At 42.2% G+C, this 19,774-nt stretch overlaps 1 protein-coding gene across 2 annotated transcripts in view; it reads right to left on the minus strand.

The window, feature by feature from the left end:
- Window positions 1–17,249, minus strand: part of HAO2 (hydroxyacid oxidase 2) — a 25,343-nt gene extending 8,094 nt beyond the window's left edge. For both annotated transcript variants that reach the window (XM_032755617.1, XM_032154857.2), the window contains exons 1-5: window positions 17,132–17,249; window positions 5,310–5,529; window positions 4,823–4,961; window positions 2,976–3,127; window positions 965–1,242 (exon numbers count right to left, since the gene is read on the minus strand). In XM_032755617.1, the coding sequence (XP_032611508.1) occupies window positions 965–1,242; window positions 2,976–3,127; window positions 4,823–4,961; window positions 5,310–5,340 (600 nt within the window). In that variant the 5' untranslated portion in view covers window positions 5,341–5,529; window positions 17,132–17,249. The remainder of the gene's footprint in view (window positions 1–964; window positions 1,243–2,975; window positions 3,128–4,822; window positions 4,962–5,309; window positions 5,530–17,131) is intronic.
- Window positions 17,250–19,774: the final 2,525 nt, after the last annotated feature.

Genomic DNA, 19,774 nt, shown 5'->3' on the forward strand with positions numbered 1-19,774 from the left:
ATTCAGAGTTTAGTATATGAGATGGATGAGCAAAAGCATTTATAGGTCAATGTGATATGTTATGGTTGAGACATACCCAGGATAAGAACTAAGCAATACTAAACCAGTTGTTACCCAATATTTACTCTTGGCTCACCATGTACATCAAATATTTGTAAATCTCAATGTGCTTCTGGAATTTGAATACGGATTTTGGAGCACCTCAAGGCCAATCTGTGATTAATGAGAACTGTTGAGTTACTTGGCTGGGTGTCACAACTGCCCACTGGCTGAAAAGGCTTGCTTTAGTATCTGTACTATAGCCAGGGATGCCCACTTTATCATGGCTGTCTCTCTCTAAGGTACTCCTTGCCATTTAATCGTAGGATTTTAATGGGGAGGGTGCCCTTTGTAGTCACCTAGTTCAGAGACTACAAACAAATGTGCTATAGCATCCTGGTGCTCCACAAATGAGTTCTATGTGTGCAGAGATATTGATTCCTCAGTTTCAAGGCAGTAGGGTAGAATCTGGCCTGTCTAGACTGTCTGGCCAGTCACCTTGGTCATGAACATCCCCTCTGGAGAGTCAGTTTGTCTATGTATGCCATCTAAAATTGGCATTTTCTGAGTGTGTCATAAAGTAGAAAATGTTAGATGAACTTTTTTAGTTTACTCTCCAGTTCATGCAAAAATCTTTTCCGTGGCTTTCCTATTTCTCAGCATCCAGCTCTGACCAGAACACTTCCGGTGACAGGTTGGGCAGCTCCAAGGGTAAGAACATTTGGTCTTATATTGATTGTGCTTGTCTGGAAACTCTAGGGAGCAGGAACCATATCTGCTTTTTCGAACTGCTTTATCCCCAGTGTCTGGCACAGAGCAGGCATTCAATAAATGCTGTGGAAAGAAAGAATGGAGGAAAGGAGAAAACAGGGAAGGAAATTTGCCTCCTGCAATGCCTGTCCATTGAATTTGGTATCTTTCTTACCTTTTTAGGTGACTGAAGATCTGTTAGTGTTAAGTTCCTCCTCAAATGGTTTTGAATGTCATGTCGCCTGTTGCCACATACAGGTGCATCCAAAGTTATTACCAAAGCTTTGAAACCTAGGGATTCTACCCTCTGGATCAACTGTTTGTTCAGCTGCAGGTCTGGATGCACATAGAGTTGGAACCATCGGAGGCCTTCGGGAGCTGCAATAACAATGTCTTCAAGGCTACAGCTGGCAAATGTGCTGGTGATGTAGCAGATACCAGCTGCTTGGGCAGCTGCAAAGCAAAGGACATGACTCAGGCTGGAGGGCAGAGGCCTCTGGACTGGGCTGAGAACCTTGAGAGTCTGCATAGCCTCTGGCCATCTTGCCCCATGAACGCAGATAAAGCCTAATTTCATTCTGCTTCCTTGTAAGAAAGGGATGGAAGGCAATTTGAGCAGGCTGAGAGACCTAAACCTTTTTGGGTTCTCCTCTATATAACCTGTCTTACAAACTCTCTACTCGATAACAAAATATTTCCAGCTAAAGATGCCATGCAATCTCCAGAATCATGTTGGTTGTGTTACAGCCTTCAGACAGGAAACTGGGCCTCCTATGAACTCCTTAATGAGGAAGAAGAGAATTAGAGAGGGCAGAGGATGAGGGAATGTAATTCCAGTGAAGAATCCTCAACTTTGTGGTGGAAAAAGCATAACATATGAAATTAGAAGAATGCTAGTTCTAATCCTTCTTTGCTGTGTGGCCTTGAGTCTCTCATTTTCTTTATCTGTAAAATGGGGAAAATAATAATACATGTCTTTAGGGTTGTTGGGAGACTGAATAAGATACTAGCTATGGGAGCATTCTTTACATTGCAAAGTGGTGTACTGCATAGATACCAGTGCTAATGAAGTTGATGGTGATGACGTTCATATGGCTGCTGCTGACTGGCAGATTTCCCATTTCCTACTTTATTCATTTCAATGAAGTCTCCAACAGGTTAATGTCACTGTCCCACTGTAACTCATGGGCAGAGAATTTGGGCTAATCAAAAATTAATATTTTCAACTTTTCATGTCAACAGGAGATACCCCATTCTTTCATCCTACACCCAAACAACACATTCAACCATGATGACTTAGTAAACTAGTCACATTCATATGGAATATTAATATTTCAACCTAGCTAGACCTGGTCCCTAAATCCCATCGAGATGGATGTCACTTTCAGCTCTAGAATTCTTGAATCCATAGCTTCCTGCATCATGGAGTCAAAGGAAAATACCTCAGGGAAGCCCTGAGCAATTCACAAAAACAGATGTGACTTAGAGTGAAGATTATGAAGGAGTCCCAAGAGCATTTTCAGCCTCATCTCTCCTTTTCTATTTATTATTATTATTATTATTATTATTATTATTATTATTATTATCATTATTATTATTGGTGGTGTTGGTGGTGGTAGTGGTGGAGGATGTGGGATGAGAATTAGGTTGACTGGGAAGGAGATGTAACCCAACAATAAAATCTTTGTCAAACAAGATGACAAGGTCAATTGAAGAGAGGGAAAATGGAATATTTGGGCAACAGCAGCTTCCAGGGCCTTGTGTTAGGACATAATGTCGTGATTCTCTCCTCATCCTAAATTCAGAGACTGCCATTCAGCCCTAGCCCTGGCTCCTCAGGGACCAAAGAGGGCCCTAGCCTTGGGGCTGCATTAAGCATCCCTTTCCCTACCGATGGTGTGAGCCAGAAGGGCCAGCACCCCTGTTCTGAGGGATGACTTGGTTGGATTTTAGCACCTTCTTATTCATCTGTAACCCCCCTTGCACTCTATTCTTTATTATGGAAAATGAATGTTTTCTCAATCTTAGGTTACACAAACATAGCTCTAAGCATTCCCTTTCCTGCCTTCCTTAGTGTTAACCAGATTATGTTCCTAAGGCCCTTCTAGAGAGAATCTTGAAGCACTCTGCCACTGCTCTGAGGGACACCTCCTGGAAAGGAGCCTCGAGGTGGGGATGGTTCATACCTCTTGCTGTGCTCATTTCCCCATCAGGCCAGACGAGGCAGTGGAACCCTGTGGGTGCGATGCAAATAGGGGCACTGATCTCCTCCCCTTGGATTGTGGTTCTGGTGTCCACCTCAGACACATCTCTCAGGTACCGGGGACGGAGACGAATTCTGTCCGGACAACAAAGAGATCTTTTGTTGGTTTGATGATTCTGCAGCAGGGAGGTGCTGTCTGGGGTGCACCCCCTGATTCCTGATACAAGTCTAAACTAGACAGGGTCCTGTGGAACCTTGGTGGGTTCACTTGGCTGAGAGCTGAGTAACCTGTGTTGATCCAGAAGGAGACTCATCTCCAGAAAGCCACTCCCAACACCTCATTCCCCATTCCCCAACATTCTCTGAACCACTCTGTGCATTCCAAGTTCACACTATTCCTGCTTTGCTCTGTCAGAAGTCTGTGTCTTTGAGTCATGCCTCCCAGACTACACTACAGCACTTGGATGGTTTGGTTTATCATAACAAGGACTAAAAAGAAAATAATAGGTAGGAAGAGGTTCCAGGCTCTTTTCCTCTCAGGTTAGGAACAAGTCTCCAGAAAGTAAGAAAAGGCCACTGAATGAGAATAAATCCCAGGGAGTGATTGAGGCTTTTGTGATAGAGGCTAGTTAGTTTGAAGATTTGACTTAAACACTGCTTTAGAAGAAGGTAGGAGAATTTACAAATAATAAATATGCAAAACACACTTTTTAAATGTATGCATACTTAGCCTCAGGTGTCTAAAATTTTCATTGTTTATACAATATTATTATTTTTGCAAGTGAACTTAGAAAATTTTTCTGAAAATTCTTAATTGTGCAAATTTGAGTAAGGTAGCCTCAGTCACTTCATCTGAAATAGGAATAATAATCCAAATTTCCTAATAGTTTTGTGGAGACAGACTGAAATAAAGGATGTAAGTTGCCTAGTATAGTGCTAACTAAGTATGAAAATACAGACTATAGGACTCCCTTTTATACCATTTTTCAGTTTTCTCCCGACCTCTGTATCACAGGAATCAGCAAGCTTTTTCTACAAATGGCCATAGAGTAAATATTTGAGGCTTTGTGGGCCATGTAGTCTTTGTCACAGTTATTCAACACTGCTCTTGAAGTGCAAAAGCAGCCATAAACAATAGTAAATGGCTGAGCATGGTTGTGTTAAAATAAAACTTTATTTATGGACACCAAAATTTGAATTTCATACAATTTTTATGTATTACAAATTATTCTTCTTTTGACTCCCCACCCCCCTGCCATTCAAAAATGAAAAACCATCGTTAGCTCATGGACCATACAAAAATAAGTGGCAGGTCAGCCTCTGCCTGTGGTCTGCTGTTGGTTGACTGATGCTCCATCTCCTACTTTTTCAGACCAACTCTCCCCTGACTCAATCTCTTATTATTTCTAAGACTCCTTAGATCTCCATATTTTCTCCAAACCTGAGTGTTCTCTCCTGTCTTCTATCTTCTTCTCCAAGCCAGAGTTGAGGAACTCAGGAGATCTAGGCCTCCCAGCAGGCCCATCCTGCCTGCCTAGGGAACTGGTCATTCTGGGACTCTTGTTCTATCTTGTCAGGTTGCAAAGTTGCTAAGATGAAGGAGAATGACTCACTTATGCTGATTATAAGAGAAATTCCCTCTTTTTCCATCTTCCCATCAGCCCTCCCTCCCCTGCCCCTAACAAACCAAAATAACAACAAAATCATCCACATTATTAGGTCTTGAGTGGTCTGTGTTTTTTGGAGGCAGAAACCAGGACTACTACTGTCCAAGTTGCTCTCCACCAGTGCACCTTAACCTAACAATAGACAGGCTACAGAAGACCACACCTTTTAAATGCTGCAATGTTGTCATCCCGCGTGATGCTGTCATCAGCTCCACCTTCAATAAAATCCCGAGTTGACTTAGACAGCTGCTCTCGTGCATGGGCCTGAAAGTCTGTCAAACACACCAAGGACATTTCTGGACCTTCCAAGGAGAAAACAAAACCAAACCATCCTAGTGAGAACACTTCAGATGCAGAAAAGAAAATGAAGGGCAAGCTGCAGTATGAAATTGTTTGGATTCAACATTGGTCTCCCTGTATTCTTTATGTTAACGGAGTTATTGCCAAAGCCAGTGATCCCTAAGCCAGAAGGCAGAGAGTAATGGTCCACCTTTCCATTCTCCCATTCCCATTCCCAAATCCTGATTATTTGGCTTTCTGAGTATTTCTCATATTTTCTCCTCCACTCTACACACACCACCTTAGACCTAGTTGAGGCCCCACTGCCTCTTAAAAGCTTATTACAAAAAATTCTTATTTTTGTATCTTGCCTTCACATTCACTCCCCGTCTTGTCTTCCATCAGCTGCCTGGGATCTTCCTAAAGTTCAAGGCTGATCATGCCTGCCTCTTGCCTTTCAATGTGCCCATATCATGGCATTCCCAGCTTTCTAGGCCCCGGCTCTTCACTGCTTCACCAGCTTCATTTCTTGGTGAACTGATGCTACTATCTGGGAGTTCCCAGGAACCTCAATGTTTTAATTGTCTGGAGCTGTGGATTACAGAGTGGGGAAAGGACAAGAGAAAGTTTACTTTGTAATTCTTGGCTGGGTTGCTGAACATGTTGCTTAATATTATTAGGAGGCTCAAGGGTCACCATCTACCTCTTTGCTATTTTTGCTAATTTGGGGACCTGAGAAACAATGTATGTTGCCTCCATTTATTCCCATCTTCAATATGAGCCCTATAAACCCAGAGCTTGGTACTTTTGATACAACATCCTGAAAGAGGAAAGAGGACAGGGCTTGGGGGTAACAAATAAATCTCTCCAGTAGAAACAGGGCAGTAGAAACAGCAGCAGCAGAGATGCTGAAGACACTAATTGCTTTCAGTTACAGCATGTAGAGCTCCTGCATGAGAGGATTGCAGAAGGAAAAACAGAGAAACCTGAAGTTTCTAAGCTCCAGCCAACTCCCAGGCAGTTGGCAGCCAACCGTGAAAATTAACCAAAAGTTGTGGGTAGAAACTGAATGGATTTTAAGTCATTATCTTAAGGAAGAGGCCAGGTCCCAGTAACTAGGGCTTCAACCAGGAGTGGGTTAGTTCCTCTAATGGACAAAGGAGACAGAGAGGCCAGATGAGATGTGAGGTGCTGGGAATCTTGGCTGGAGCAGGGATGGGGCAGAACTTGCTTGAGGATACCTCAAGTCAAGCCAGGATCTGTCAAGCCAGATTCTGTTGAAGTCAAACAGAGAAGTAGCCCTTAGCCCTTACTTGAAGGGCTAAGCAGGAAGAAATTGTATGACAGACAGGAAACAGAGCCCCCAGGAAGTGCACTGGGCTCCAGATGGAGGCTACGAGAAGTAATTTGGAGCCCAGCCATAGCACTTTTTATAGAAAAAGTACTCTGCCAGTGAGTGAGGAGAGAACACTGAAGTATGGAGTTGAGTCTGACAAAGTACTACAACCATATCTAATTTAGCTCATTCTTACTCCACCCTTCAAAGAGTTAATAAACCTTAGTCAAACGAATTAATCATTGCAAGTATTCAATTATATAGCAATTGCTTATTTACATCTCTGTGTGCATAAAAGAATTACTATATGAGGCCTGGGAATGTTATTCTTCCAGAGATCTGCTTGCAATATTGGACCTTGGTTGGTGTCTGGGAGCTTGGATTTCAACAGGGTTCCCAGTGTTCCCTGATAAGAGTGCCTCCCTGTGTATAAACTGTTTGTATAAACAATGTGGTTTATGATGAACATTTGCTTCTCCTCTGGGAGTTTAGAATTTTGGTATGGGCTAGGCAGAGGGTGACCATATGACCAGCCCCCAACATGAAACTCTGGGCATTGAATCTCTACTGACCTGCTCAGGTAGGTAACATTTTACATGTGTCATCACATCTTTTTGCTGGGGGAATTAACTGCATCCCGCATGAGTCCACTGGCAGAGGACTCATGGAAGCTTATACTGGTTTCCTCCAGATTTTGCTGCAAGAGCCATTTTTCCCTCTGCTAAGTTTCCTTTGCATCCTTTCAGTAATAAAGCATAGCCTCGACTATTTGTTCCTCCTAATGAAGAACCAAACCTGGGACCCCCAACACACTTTGTACTCCCAGGCATTAGGATAGTACATGGCGCTGAGTTGCTGATTACAAATGTTCGTTACTTGAATTTAACATTCCCCTGCCTGTCATTTATCTTCATTATTGGATGAGAATTCTCCACCAGGTTTCAACTCCTGATATCTCAATACCCACATATCCTGTACATTACCCACTCATAGAAATGCTGTTCTACACAATTCTAGCGTATAAATGACACAAAGATTGTGTCTAATCCAGAAGAAATGGCTCATGCTCACTCAGAGTCATGTGCCTAGAATAGTGTCAATTATGTGATTTGAAAGCTGCTTGGACATAAAGAATCAACCCTAGTATCTTATATATAACAAACACTATTTTATCTCATTTCTATACCTCTTCTAATTTTTCCTTAGACTCTTTTCTATCTACAGCTTTTTCTCAGTGTCCCTGTGAAGAAGACAGAGAAGGTATTAGTCTTCCTACTTTGCATTTAAAGAGACTGAGGCCTCAGAAATAAAATAACTTGTGAAAGATCGGTGATATGGTTTGGCTGTTTCTCCACCCGAATCTCTTCTTGAATTGTAGCTCCTATAATCCCCATATGTCATGGGAGGGGCCTGGTGGGAGGTAATTGAATCATGGGGCTGGATTTTCCAGTGCTGTTCTTGTGAGAGTGAATGAGTCTCATGAGATCTGATGGGTTTATTTATTTATTTATTTTGAGATGGAGTCTCACTCTGTCACCCAGACTGGAGTGCAGCTGGTTCTGGACTCATGTGTTCTGGTAGCTTCTAAAGATAGACATTCTCTATTTTCAATTTCATGTAAAGAACAAAATAGTTGGTTCTCACAAATTGCTTGCTATATTTAAGAGAATTTTGTAGGTTTAAAAATACAATTATGCATTTTTTTTCTTTTTATAATGTATGTAAAGCTTAGCATGATCTCAGCTCACTGTAACTTCTGTCTCCCCAGTTCAAGCAATTCTTCTGCCTCAGCCTCCCGAGTAGCTGGGATTACAGGCATGTGCCACCACACCCAGCTCCTTTTTGTATTTTTAGTAGAAACGGGGTTTCACCATGTTGGTCAGGCTGGTCTCAAACTCCTGACCTCAGGTGATCCACCCACTTTGACCTCCCAAAGTGCTGAGATCACAGCCATGAGCCACCATGCCTGGCCGAGCTGATGGTTTTGTAAAGGGCAGTTCCCTGCATGTGCTGTCTTACCTGCTGCCATTTAAAACATGCCTTTGCTCCTCCTTCACCTTCCACCATGATTGAGGCCTCCCCAACCATGTGGAACTGGGAGTCCATTAAACCTGTTTTTCTTTATAAATTATCTAGTCTCAAGTATTTCTTTTACAGTATGAAAATGGACTAATACAGTAAATTGGTACCTGGTAGTGGGACGCTGCTATAAAGATACCCAAAAACGTGGAAGTGACTTTGGAACTGAATAACAGGCAGAGGTTGGAAGAGTTTGGAGGGCTTAGAAGAAGGCAGAAAGATGTGGGAAAGTTTGGAACTTCCAATAGACTTCTTGAATGAATTTGACTAAAATTTTGATAGTAATATGGACAATGAAGTCCAGGCTGAGGTGGTCTAAGATGCAGATGAGGAACTTGTTGGCAACTAGAATGAAGGTGACTCTTGTTATGTTTTAGTAAAGAGACTGGCAGTATTTCGCCCTTCCCCTAGAGATCTGTGGAGCTTGGAACTTGAGAAAGATGATTTAGGGTATCTGGCGGAAGAAATTTCTAAGCAGCAAAGCGTTCAAGAGGTGACTTGGGGGCTGTTAAAAGCCTTCAGCTTTATGTATTCACAAATATACGGTTTAGAATTGAAACTTATTTTTAAAAGGGGAGCAGAGCATAATAAAAGTCTGGAAAATTTGCAGCCTGATGATGTGATGATAGAAAAGATAAACAAATTTTCTGAGGAGAAATTCAAGCCGGCTGCAGAAATTTGCATACGTAATGAGGAGCCAAATGTTAATTGCCAAGACAATGGGGAAAATGTTTCCAGGGCATATCAGACATCTTCACTGCAGACCCTCCCATCATAGGACTGGAGGCCTAAGATGCAGGGCACCAGGGCCTTGCTGCTTTGTGCAGTCTCAGGACTGGTTGCCCTATGTTCCAGCCATGGCTAAAAGGGGCCAAAGTACAGCTCAGACTGTAGCTTCAGAGGGTGCAAGCCCCAAAGCTTGGCAGTTTCCACATGGTGTTGGGCATGTGAATTTGCAGAAGACAAGAACTGAGGTTTGGGAAGCTCTGCCTAGATTTCAGAGGATGTATAGAAACACTTGGATGTCCAGGCAGAAATCTGCTTAAAGGGGCAGAGCCTTCATGGAGAACCTCTGCTAGGATAGTGCAGACGGAAAATGTAGGGTTGGAGCCTTCATACAGAGTCCCCACTGGGGCACTGCCTAGTGGAGCTGTGAGAAGAGGGCCATCGTCCTCCAGACTCCAGAATGGTAGATCCACTGACAGCTTGCATTGTGCACCTGGAAAAGCCACAGACACTCAACTCTAGCCTGTGAAAGCAGCCAGAAGAGAGGCTGTACCCTGAAAAGCCACAGAGGCAGAACTACCCCAGACCATGGGAACTCACCTCTTGCATCAGTGTAACCTGGATGTGAGACATGGAGTCAAAAGGATCATTTTGGAGCTTTAAGATTTGACTGCTCTGCTGGATTTTAGACTTGCATGGGGCCGTAGCACCTTTGATTTGGCTAATTTCTCCCATTTGGAATGGCTGTATTTACCCAATGCCTGTACCCCCATTGTATCTAGGAAGTGACTAACTTGCTTTTGATTTTACAGGCTCATAGGTAGAAGGGACTTGCCTTGTCTCAAATGAGACTTTGGACTGTGAATTTTTGAGTTAATGCTGAAATTAGTTATGACTTTTAGGGACGGTTGGGAAGGCACGATTGGTTTTGAAATGTGAGGACATGAGATTTGTGAGGGGCCAGGAGTGGAATGATACGGTTTGGCTGTGTCCCCAACCAAACCCCATCTTGAATTTTAGCTCCCATAATCCACACATGTCATAGGAAGGTCCTGGTGGGAGGTAATTGAATCATGGGGGAGCAGGTTTCACCATGCTGTTCTCATGATAGTGAATAAGTCTCATGAGATCTGATGGTCTTATAAAGGGCAGTTCCCCTGCACATGCTCTCTTGCCTGCCACCATGTAAGACTTGCCTTTGCTCCTCCTTTGCCTTCTGCCATAATTGTGAGGCCCCTTCAGCTATGTGGAACTGGGAGTCCATTAAACCTTTTTTTCTTTATAAATTACCCAGTCTCAGGTATTTCTTCATAGCAGTATGAAAATGGACTAATACAATCAGGTAGTAAGTTATTATGAGAGATGTTTCTGGACTCATGTGCCCTGGTAGCTTCTAAAGATAGACATTCTCTATTTTCAATTTCAGGTAAAGAACACAATAGTTGGTTGTCATAAATGACTTGCTATATTGAACTTGAGATAATTTCATAGGTTGAAAAATACAATTATACATTTTTAATATATGTAAATCTTAGTAGTCTATTATTTTTATTAGAGGTTTAATATAAGGTTTATAATTAAAGAAAAGGATAACTTCATTGTTCAAAGCTTTTCCTAAATTTAGAAGTGAAGAACTTAGCGCAATATATTTGTATATACTTTATTTCAATTTGATCCCTACCAGCCCTTGAAGCCACCAGAAATAAAAGGGAAGATTCAAGTAATCTAATGGTTTTCTTGTATTCCCACTTTATTTTGTCTTCTTGTATTCCCATTTTATTTTGTCTCCATTTCAATGTTTTTTTCTTTTTTCCTTTTTTATTCCTACTGCCCAAGAAGAAGAGACAGAGGAGAAAAGAATAAAATTGCAAATTGACCAATTGCCAGCTATTGTTCTAGAAATTTTAGCTCATTTTAGCTCCTTGAACCTCTTTAGGCTTTTTGTCTGATAATGAAAACAGTGAGGTATAATTAGCAGACCAGTGACAAGGAGGAGGAAATCTAAGGGCAAGGATATTCAGGAGTACCTGTTGCTAACAATCTGAAGTTCAAACTCTCCTGACTGAGGGAAGGAGGAAGGAAATAGAGAAGCTGGCAGGCTTTTCAAGGAAGACGTGGCTTTCTTCAATATTGCAATCTGATTTAACACCAGACAGATAACAAGTTGTCTTCCTTTGAAGATTTTGTATGATTCATATGATTCATGTTGGTGTAGCTTTAGGAACTCAGGGTTATCAGAGCTTATATTTGTATGGAAACCCCCTATACAGTCTGTGGGAAATCTCAGCGTGAAAATTGCAGGGTAGACTGTGGAGATACAATGGGGGAGAAAAGTCAGCCTCTGATGACTCACTTTAAGGTACACTTGCTTGGTTCTATAGGATGGTGTCCTTCCAGAACCTCTGGCCTAGTTCTTTAGGAACTTATGCCAAGTTTCCCAATGGAATGTCTGATAATATCAAGGCTACAGTTTACGGGCCTAGTTTGAGAGATTAGACTGTTCAAAGTTGGCTGAAAATGCTTTAATCAGTCTTCCCCTCAAGGATAGTGGATACAAAGGGTATAGCCATCACCACAGCATTGTCAACAACAGCATTGTCAGGGGAGAGGCTGAAGCTAGAGGAGACCCTGAGAATGAAAGAGGTGATGGGAGAGGAGAAGGGTCCCAGAGCTGATGGAGAGTAGGAGAGCCATGTGCAGATGGCAGTGTTGGGTTCAGGGAAGACGTGAATCAATGGCATTGGAAAAGGCTCCTGTGACTGAGGCAGATGAGCCCTCAGCATTGGCAAGAGAGGGCAGGGAGAAGAATTTGGATGCCCAGGAACAGCGGGTCAGCCCTCAGAGTATAAAGGGAACTGAGTGTTTCTAACATTGCAGTGATCTGAGGAATCAAGGATGGCATTTGTATGAGAGTGAGGGGAAAAGAAGCCAATCCAGTTCAGATGTGGCAAGGATTAATTCCTGGTGCCTGTCAGCCCAGAATCAGTTCTGGCTTCTTCCCTGAGCTCTCACACATTGTGAATCAAGGATGCAGGAACCTTCTGAACCATAATGGCCCTTTTTTTGTTTGTTTTATTCTGATTTATATAATAATCTCTCCTCTTTAGGCTGCCACTCCTCAACCACTCTCATTAGCCTTTTTTCATTTCTACTAATGAAAATTCCCTTCTCGACCTGTAAGCATGTTCTACCATGAGGAGTATGATGCTTCAGTTCTTCAGAATGGCTTCTTTAGTCATGATAGGGGAGTGAGTCATATCTTTGCTTTACTCTAGGAGCTTTGTGTGTCATGGATTGAAAGAGTCTTTGAGATTTGCCATGGTGGGGCACGTTTATGTTAAGGACATGCTCACTCTGAAGTTATTGTGACCTAGTTAGGCAATTAACCTACCATTGTCCTGCCTCCCACACATCTTGCCTATTGAGGATTGGAAGACTATGAGAACATCTTGCTTGATGGAGCCAAGAGGGACCTTAGAGAGACAGAGAGATGTGCACAAGTTTGGTAGCACAGCTAATAAATGAACCGAGGTCTTCTGTCTCCACATTCAGGGTTCTTTCTGAAATACAGTATGACTCTTGCAATTGCTTCTGGACAGCCTGGCAATATAACCTAGATTTAGCTTCTCCTTACGTGAGAGTTAGCTTCTCAGCACAGACCTAAGATTTCTAGAGACTCAACTCATCTACACTACATTTTATCATTCCATCTTCACCTCTACTCCTTCTGACCCTGCTTAGCCATGCCAGTAAAAGGAGCTCCAGTTGAAGCTGGAATACAGAATAAACTTTTGCTTCATCCAGTCAGTGGAGTGGTGTGTGTGGCAGCCTGAGAGGCAGGCTGCTTCAAGAGAGATAGCTACTAACACTTATTTGTTATTTGAACAGTGGCAGGCTACATGTCTTCTCTCCAAGTCTCAGTTTCCTCATTTGAGAAAATCTACATTTTTGTATATTTCAGCTTAATCCATAATAGATTTGAAGCCACCTGAAATTAAAAGCTGAGCTGAGGTCCTTTAAGTACTCATATTCTGTGCTTTCTTTGCCCATAAATACAGAGAGCTGTTTAGATGAGGTCATATGAACATTCTAGTTCAGCATTTACTTCATGGCAATAAAGTATAGAACAGGGAACCAGCACAATGTTTAGACATATTTGCCAACAACAAACAGCTGGGTACTCAAGCCTGCCTTTGCTCCTCCTCCCCAGCCTGGAGGTCGTTCTTTTCAAGAACTTTTCTGGTCCTGTGGCACCACCTTATGGTTTCAGTGGATAACTACTTGACCAGTCTTGTCACTATTCCCTTTTACAAGAGGTACAGCCTGTCACACCATCTGTTTTTCCTGTTCTCATACTAGGTAATTGAAATCCGTTTTACTACACAGATGTGCCTCTTCTTCCTTTCTCGATTTCTCCAAACTATTGAGTGCCTTTCTCAGGGAAGTCTTTCTCACGCCTTCTTCTCTTTTCCTAATCTCTCCCATTTCCTTTCCTTTTTCATTTGCAAACCAAAAATAATTGTGCTGTGTAGTCCCTTATGTGAAGAAGAACAAAGTGAAACAATTTTGAAGTCACATTAGACCTAGCAAAGAACTTCAAAAAGTACCCTCAAAGGCATCTTAACATTTCTTACTTACGTTTCCACTGAATTCTCTCTTCTTCTAATTAAGCCTACTTTTCTTCATCAGTTGCATATACAAGAAATTTTTAAAAATGATTTATTACACAGTTTTCTTAGTTTTCAGTTTTGGTTAATGACTAGCAATACAATAACATTGCTTTACAGTAATTTGCATTGCAAATATGCCAGATCTTCTGCTATTTTGTGTATCAAGTGGGTATTTTCAGTCACCTGGGAATCCAACCGCTATTTTAATAGCATCCTTTCTGTGGGAAAATCTGTTCTGAGTTTCAAACAAATGCCCTCCAAGTAGAGTTTTGGAACCCAGCCATGTTGTAAACTGTGTGCTGTCCATAGAGCGTTGAACATAGTTTAGGGCATACTGGGAGACATTGATCCAAATGTTTATATAGTGTTTTGAAAGATGAGGACTTTCTTATTCTTTCAAACAGTGGAATAATTTGATTATGCAAAGAGCCCTGGAGGCAGCATGATGGTTCCTTAATATGAATAATAATAATGACAATAATATTGCAACCATTTATCAAGTACTTCATGATGTGCCATGCACTGTGTAAATTGCTTTACATGCATGACTGTTTTAAACCTTGTTGAAATGTTCAACACAAATATTATCATCCCCATTTCACGGGTGAGAAACCTGAAGTTCAGGAGGTTAAAATACTTAGTTCAATATTACCTATCTAGTAATGTGTCACTATTCCAGTGGCCTGGCTCTTAAGCACTATAGAAAGAAGAAAATGGGCACAGCAAAGTGTGGTTTATGGAATGACAGAGTTGGCATGGACCTTAGAGGATTAAAATGTCATGGACATATGCAACTTTGCTTTCTTCCCTCAAAAAATCATAACTCAATCAGAAAGTTAAAAAAAACTTCATTATTCAGCCAATCACTAAAAAATAACTTCTTATGTTTAAATCTGTCTTAACAGTCTACAGAGCACTCTTCTATATGTTATTCCATTTGGTGCTTACAACAATCCAGTGGGCAATCAGAGAGTGTACGTATGAGCCCCACGTTATATATGAAAACATTAACGCTCGGATAACTCATGTGAGTTATCCAAGCTAATGCAACAGAAATGGCAAAGCCTGACCTGGAACACTTCCGACTTGTTTCCAATGTCCTTGAGCCAGTATGGAGTGTTAGTGGTATGAAGGAGACATTTAAGTCTCTGTTCTGAATGGTCAGAGAGCTGCATAAATTGAGCTTGGTCCATTCCCACAAAATCCAGGCCATTGGGAAAGGAGTTCTATGTGACACTGTGAGATCACTGCACTTGCCTCTTCATCTGCTCAACAAGGATAGGATGTGCAAAACAGACATCAGAATCCACACAAAGCTCCAAAACAGGCTCTGACCTCTACTCTCTCCACTAGTGACTTCAGGTCTTGCAGGTGTACCTATATCTCACAGTGGCAATCACTGGGTGGTAGCAGGAGAGAAAGGAGAAAAGGCAGAGCAGTTGGGGATGGAAGAGCCCAGCTATGGAGTGCAGTTTTTTCTTTCTTTGCCTTCCTCCTGGCATCTCTCTCTACAGCAACTACCCAGACTGTGTTCCTGAAGGCCATTGCTTTCCACCGATCAACTGTGCCCAAGGAACTAATGACTGAGGGAATCAGTGGAGTAGAGAAGATAGACTGTATCATAAGCTTTGGCACTTGGCAAACATAGGCTGAAATCTCAGCTCTACTACTTGCTCACCACGGTTCTATGCAAAATTTATTTGTTAAAGGAGAATATTAACATCCATCCTGTAGGGCTGCCATGAGGACTAAGCAGTATGGTCCCTTTGAGATTTCTAGAACAGTGCCTTGTATAGACTAGATTGTTAATAAAGGCAGCTCCATGTTCATTATTCCTCCTGTTGATGACAAGTGTGATTTCATCTGAGGCTCTGGAAGTGGAAAGCTGCTTCAGGATTTGAGTATTTCTGTCATAGTATAATTTAAACCCTCTGTCAGATTTACTCATCAGTTTATCCAAGAAGGTTTATTGACACACACTCTCAGCCAGGATGGTGGAGGCATATACTGCTCTCCACATGCTTAACATTTCCCTGTTGCTTAAATACAGGCATGGCTCTGTGACTAGTTCTTCTGGCCAATGGGCTGGGAGTGGGAATAGCAGGTGTTAATCCTAGGCCAAGGATTGAAGAGCTGGTGTGTGACCCTCCAGCTTTGTTTCCCCCTCTACAGCGATCCTCCATCCTCAAGAAGGCAAAGCTGTAAGAGAAAGGCCACTTGGATTCCCAAAACGCCATTTGGAAAAGAGTAGCCCTGGAGATCAGCTGATATTGTGTGAGGAAGAAATAAATATTTGTGTGTTATCTCACTAAGTTGTCAAGGTTTGTTCTTTACTATAACATAGCCTGATTTAACATAATATATCAAGCTATTATGCTAAACACTAGAGATATGGGGGGGGGGACCTTTATCACATCAGTTTCTGCTCTCAAGAAGCTTACAGTCGAAGAAGACAGACTTTAATAGCTCATCATTTGATAGCTGATATGATTTAGAGTATAACAGGAGTCCCTTTGAGGGGAGAGTTACCTGGGAATTTCGCAATATTCCCATTACCTCTCAAATGATATACCACAAATGATGTTCCACTCAATCTATTCTAGACAAGCTCCAATTCTCATCTATCTTTAAATCAGGTTATTACTGTCTATCTCATAGGGATCTTGTGAGAATTGAAGTATCTTGTAAAATGCGGAATATAGTAGTAGTTAAGAATAAAAGTTTGGGGATTTTGCTTCCTACTAATGGACTCTTTATTCTGTTCCATTGATCTATTATCTATCTTTATACCAGTACCTCCTTGTCTTCATTAGCGTTCTTGGCAGTTCCCCCCAGGTTGATCTGTAGATTCAACTTAACACAATCAGAGGCTCTTCATTAGAGGGACTTTGTAACCCATTTGTTCCAAATAAGCTTATTGCTTAAAGGAACTACATTGTTTGAGACACATTAACTTCTTTACTTTATTAGGAGCATAGCCATGTCACTGTTTTCTTTTGCTTGTGGCCAGGAATCAGTGGTCAGAATACTAAATATATCCCTGAAGGCAATAGCCATACCTTTTAGGTTTTCAGAATGCTGTCAAGTGAAAATATTTTAACCCATTTTTCCTCCTATGGACACCCACAGATATTCCACCATACAATTCTATGACTCAACTTCCTAGACTTAACCTTCTCTGTCTGTATCCTTTTTGAAACCAAATCTTCCTTTGCCCATGCCCTCTGAGTTCCCTAACACCTGTCTCCCTAGGACCATCTTTGCCAAGGTCCTTGCCTTGCAAACTCATAGTTGGCTTCCACGATATCTTCCATTCCCATCCTATTTGGCACTTCGTCTCCCTTCTCAGTTCCAAGCACACAGAACACACTCAATGACAAACCTGATTCTAACGTCTTCCAGTCCTCAGGGAAAGAGGTGTTTAGACGCAGCCAATCAAAGCCTGGCTCACTGCCGGAGGTGTTAGGAAAGACACCACATCGCTACACACAGTTCATGCTAAAGAAGAGGCTGAAGGCTCAAAGTTAATCTTTTGATGAAAACATCCAGCTTAGCAGTAAATAAGCAACTAGGCCAGAGCAAGGTTGACTTTGAAAGAATTTTGCTGACTTTGCAAATGTACTTCAAAATTAAGTGAAGTTTATTACAAAATTAAACTTCAAAGTGAATAAATGGTTTCCTTTCTCTCAAACTTTATGTTGTCCCCTGCTCATCACAGACTGTTAGAGGTAGGGAGTGGGTGATTTCAGGTAGGAAATTACAAAAGTCCCTGGGTTGGAGGAGGGGCTTTTTGTGGTGATGGGGTTGAGGTGGGAGAAGAGCAAGCACAGCCTGGGAGCCCGTGGGCAGGACAGCAGTGGGGACCCAGGCCAGGACGGTCCAAGCTTTGGGGATTTTGGAAGGTGCATAGTGTAGAGCCCTCCCTGCCCACAGAACTGTTCTGGGGAAATTAATGTCTAGATTAATGTGGGAGGCAGGGAGAACCAGTGAAATTTTTGAGTGGAAAATTATTCAGGAATGTAGAAGAAATGCTAGGAAAAGCAAACTTAAAAGTACATGGAAAAATAGAATTAATTTCTCCAGAACAGTTCTGTAGGGGTCCCAGAAAGGTCACTAATTTGTCCAGGTCCGTTCGTCTCCACTCCTCCCCCAGCTGTTGCCACTGCTCCTTAGTATTGCCACAGCTCACATGTTTGATGTGCTTACGACATGCCAGACACACTACATGCGTTACTTCATTTGGTCTTCACGTAAGGTCAGTCTTTTCAAGATTGTCTCTTTTTCAGAAGAGAAAATGAGATTAACGAACATGCCCAAAGCCTTTCAGCAGTAATGAGCAGAATTGGCATTCGAACCTAGCCTGTAGCCAACACACGGGGCGGGGGAGGCCAAAATCCTGAGCTGTACTGATGACCATAGCAGTGGGGTTTGCCTTTCCCTTAGAATCTGTAGTTAGAGAGCAAAATGATGAATTTCCCACTGACTTGTCATACCATCTCCACTCAAGGCTTATTGGCTATTTATTTGGAGGGTAAGTGCTACCTGCTGTCTAGCCACTAGAGGACAGTATTACCTCAAAAATGCTTTCAAAAGTAGCCAAAATCTGGGTTCTGGAAATTTCTTTTCCCTAGCAATTTTCACAGTCTCCATAATCAGCCTCTAGGCCATGCCCTCGGTCAGCTCTCACAACACCTAGCCTGCTCACAGTCCCCTGATCCAGACCCTCCCTTGCTGTTTTCCAGAGTCCGACTCTGTCTCTCCCTTCCAGAAGGAAGCCTGATGATGAACACACACTGGAACATGGTTCTCAAGCTCCAAACTGCAGCCACTCGCTCACTAACATCCACATGTTACTTAAATTCTCTGTGCCTCAGTTTCCTCATAACACCTCCCACACTGTAATGAGAAGTAAGTGAGTTAATACTTAAAAGATGCTGGCAGTAGATAGAAAGAACAGTAGTGGTTCTCATGAGAGATTCTCAAGTTTGAAATAATGACCTTCTTGGAGACCTTTTAAATCTGATCATTGCACTGAGTTAAAGAACATCTTCTCTCCAAGGTAACACGCTCTAATATCAGCCTGTAATGTTTGCACCTAAGTGAACTAATCTCAAATAGGGGATATAGGGCCACAGGCAGAGCTATTTGAGGCAGCATTTTTGCAGCACCTCTTGAATTCCAGGGAATGAGTCCATGGATAAGACAGACCAGCTTTGGACCCGCCAGCAGGCTTGGAGAATGTTTCAGGATTAGGTTATGAAAAGATATTAGTTTTATTCAGGTGGTCATGGGGTACCCATTGAGCAATATGCCTGCTTATTTTGGATGAAGAGAAATGTCGGGTGATTCTTGAGCTGTCATGACCCAGTCTCTTAGAAAGCAAATGTAGTTTCACAGTAGAATAGAATGCCAAAATTCTTCATAATGGAGGGGATTAAAAACATGCTAGGTCCTCCTGATCACTGTGGTCCTGTCCTAACCCAGCCATCCATTTCGCTTGGGGTAATTCTGGAAGTCAAGATGAGCCCGGGACTTTGCAATCTGTGCTCAAGCCCGCCAGGGTTAAAGTTGAACACTTTGGTGCTGTGGTCAGGTTAATATTAGGTTGGTGCAAAAGTAACCGTGGTTTTGCTATTGAAAGTAATTAACGCAACCTTGGGTCTTTGCAAACTGAAGCCAAACCAGTCATAGATGGCTAAGTCAAACTAAAGACAGTTTGCGTATTTCTGCAGCCACCAAGCCCCTTATAGGCTATGAACCTCTTTGTAATGGCTACCCGGTGGATAGGGGCAGCTCTGCAGAGTCAGTTACAGGAAGAGATGGGAAGAAAACCTGAAGGAGGGTCTGCTGAAGACCTTGGTCCAAGGCCAATGACTTCTGTCATAGGGTTGCATTGTTTGTGTTTGCTTTATAGGGTCTAAAGTAGGAAGGAAGTGTGTCCCTCTAGCTGCTGAGCTTGCTACATACATCAGATCTGACTGGAGGAAGTGGGGTTTCTGGATGTGGAGATGAGTTAGGTAGCAAG

Source organism: Hylobates moloch, unplaced genomic scaffold (assembly GCF_009828535.3).
Source record: "Hylobates moloch isolate HMO894 unplaced genomic scaffold, HMol_V3 SCAFFOLD_5, whole genome shotgun sequence".
In the NCBI taxonomy this organism is placed as follows: Eukaryota; Metazoa; Chordata; class Mammalia; order Primates; family Hylobatidae; genus Hylobates; species Hylobates moloch.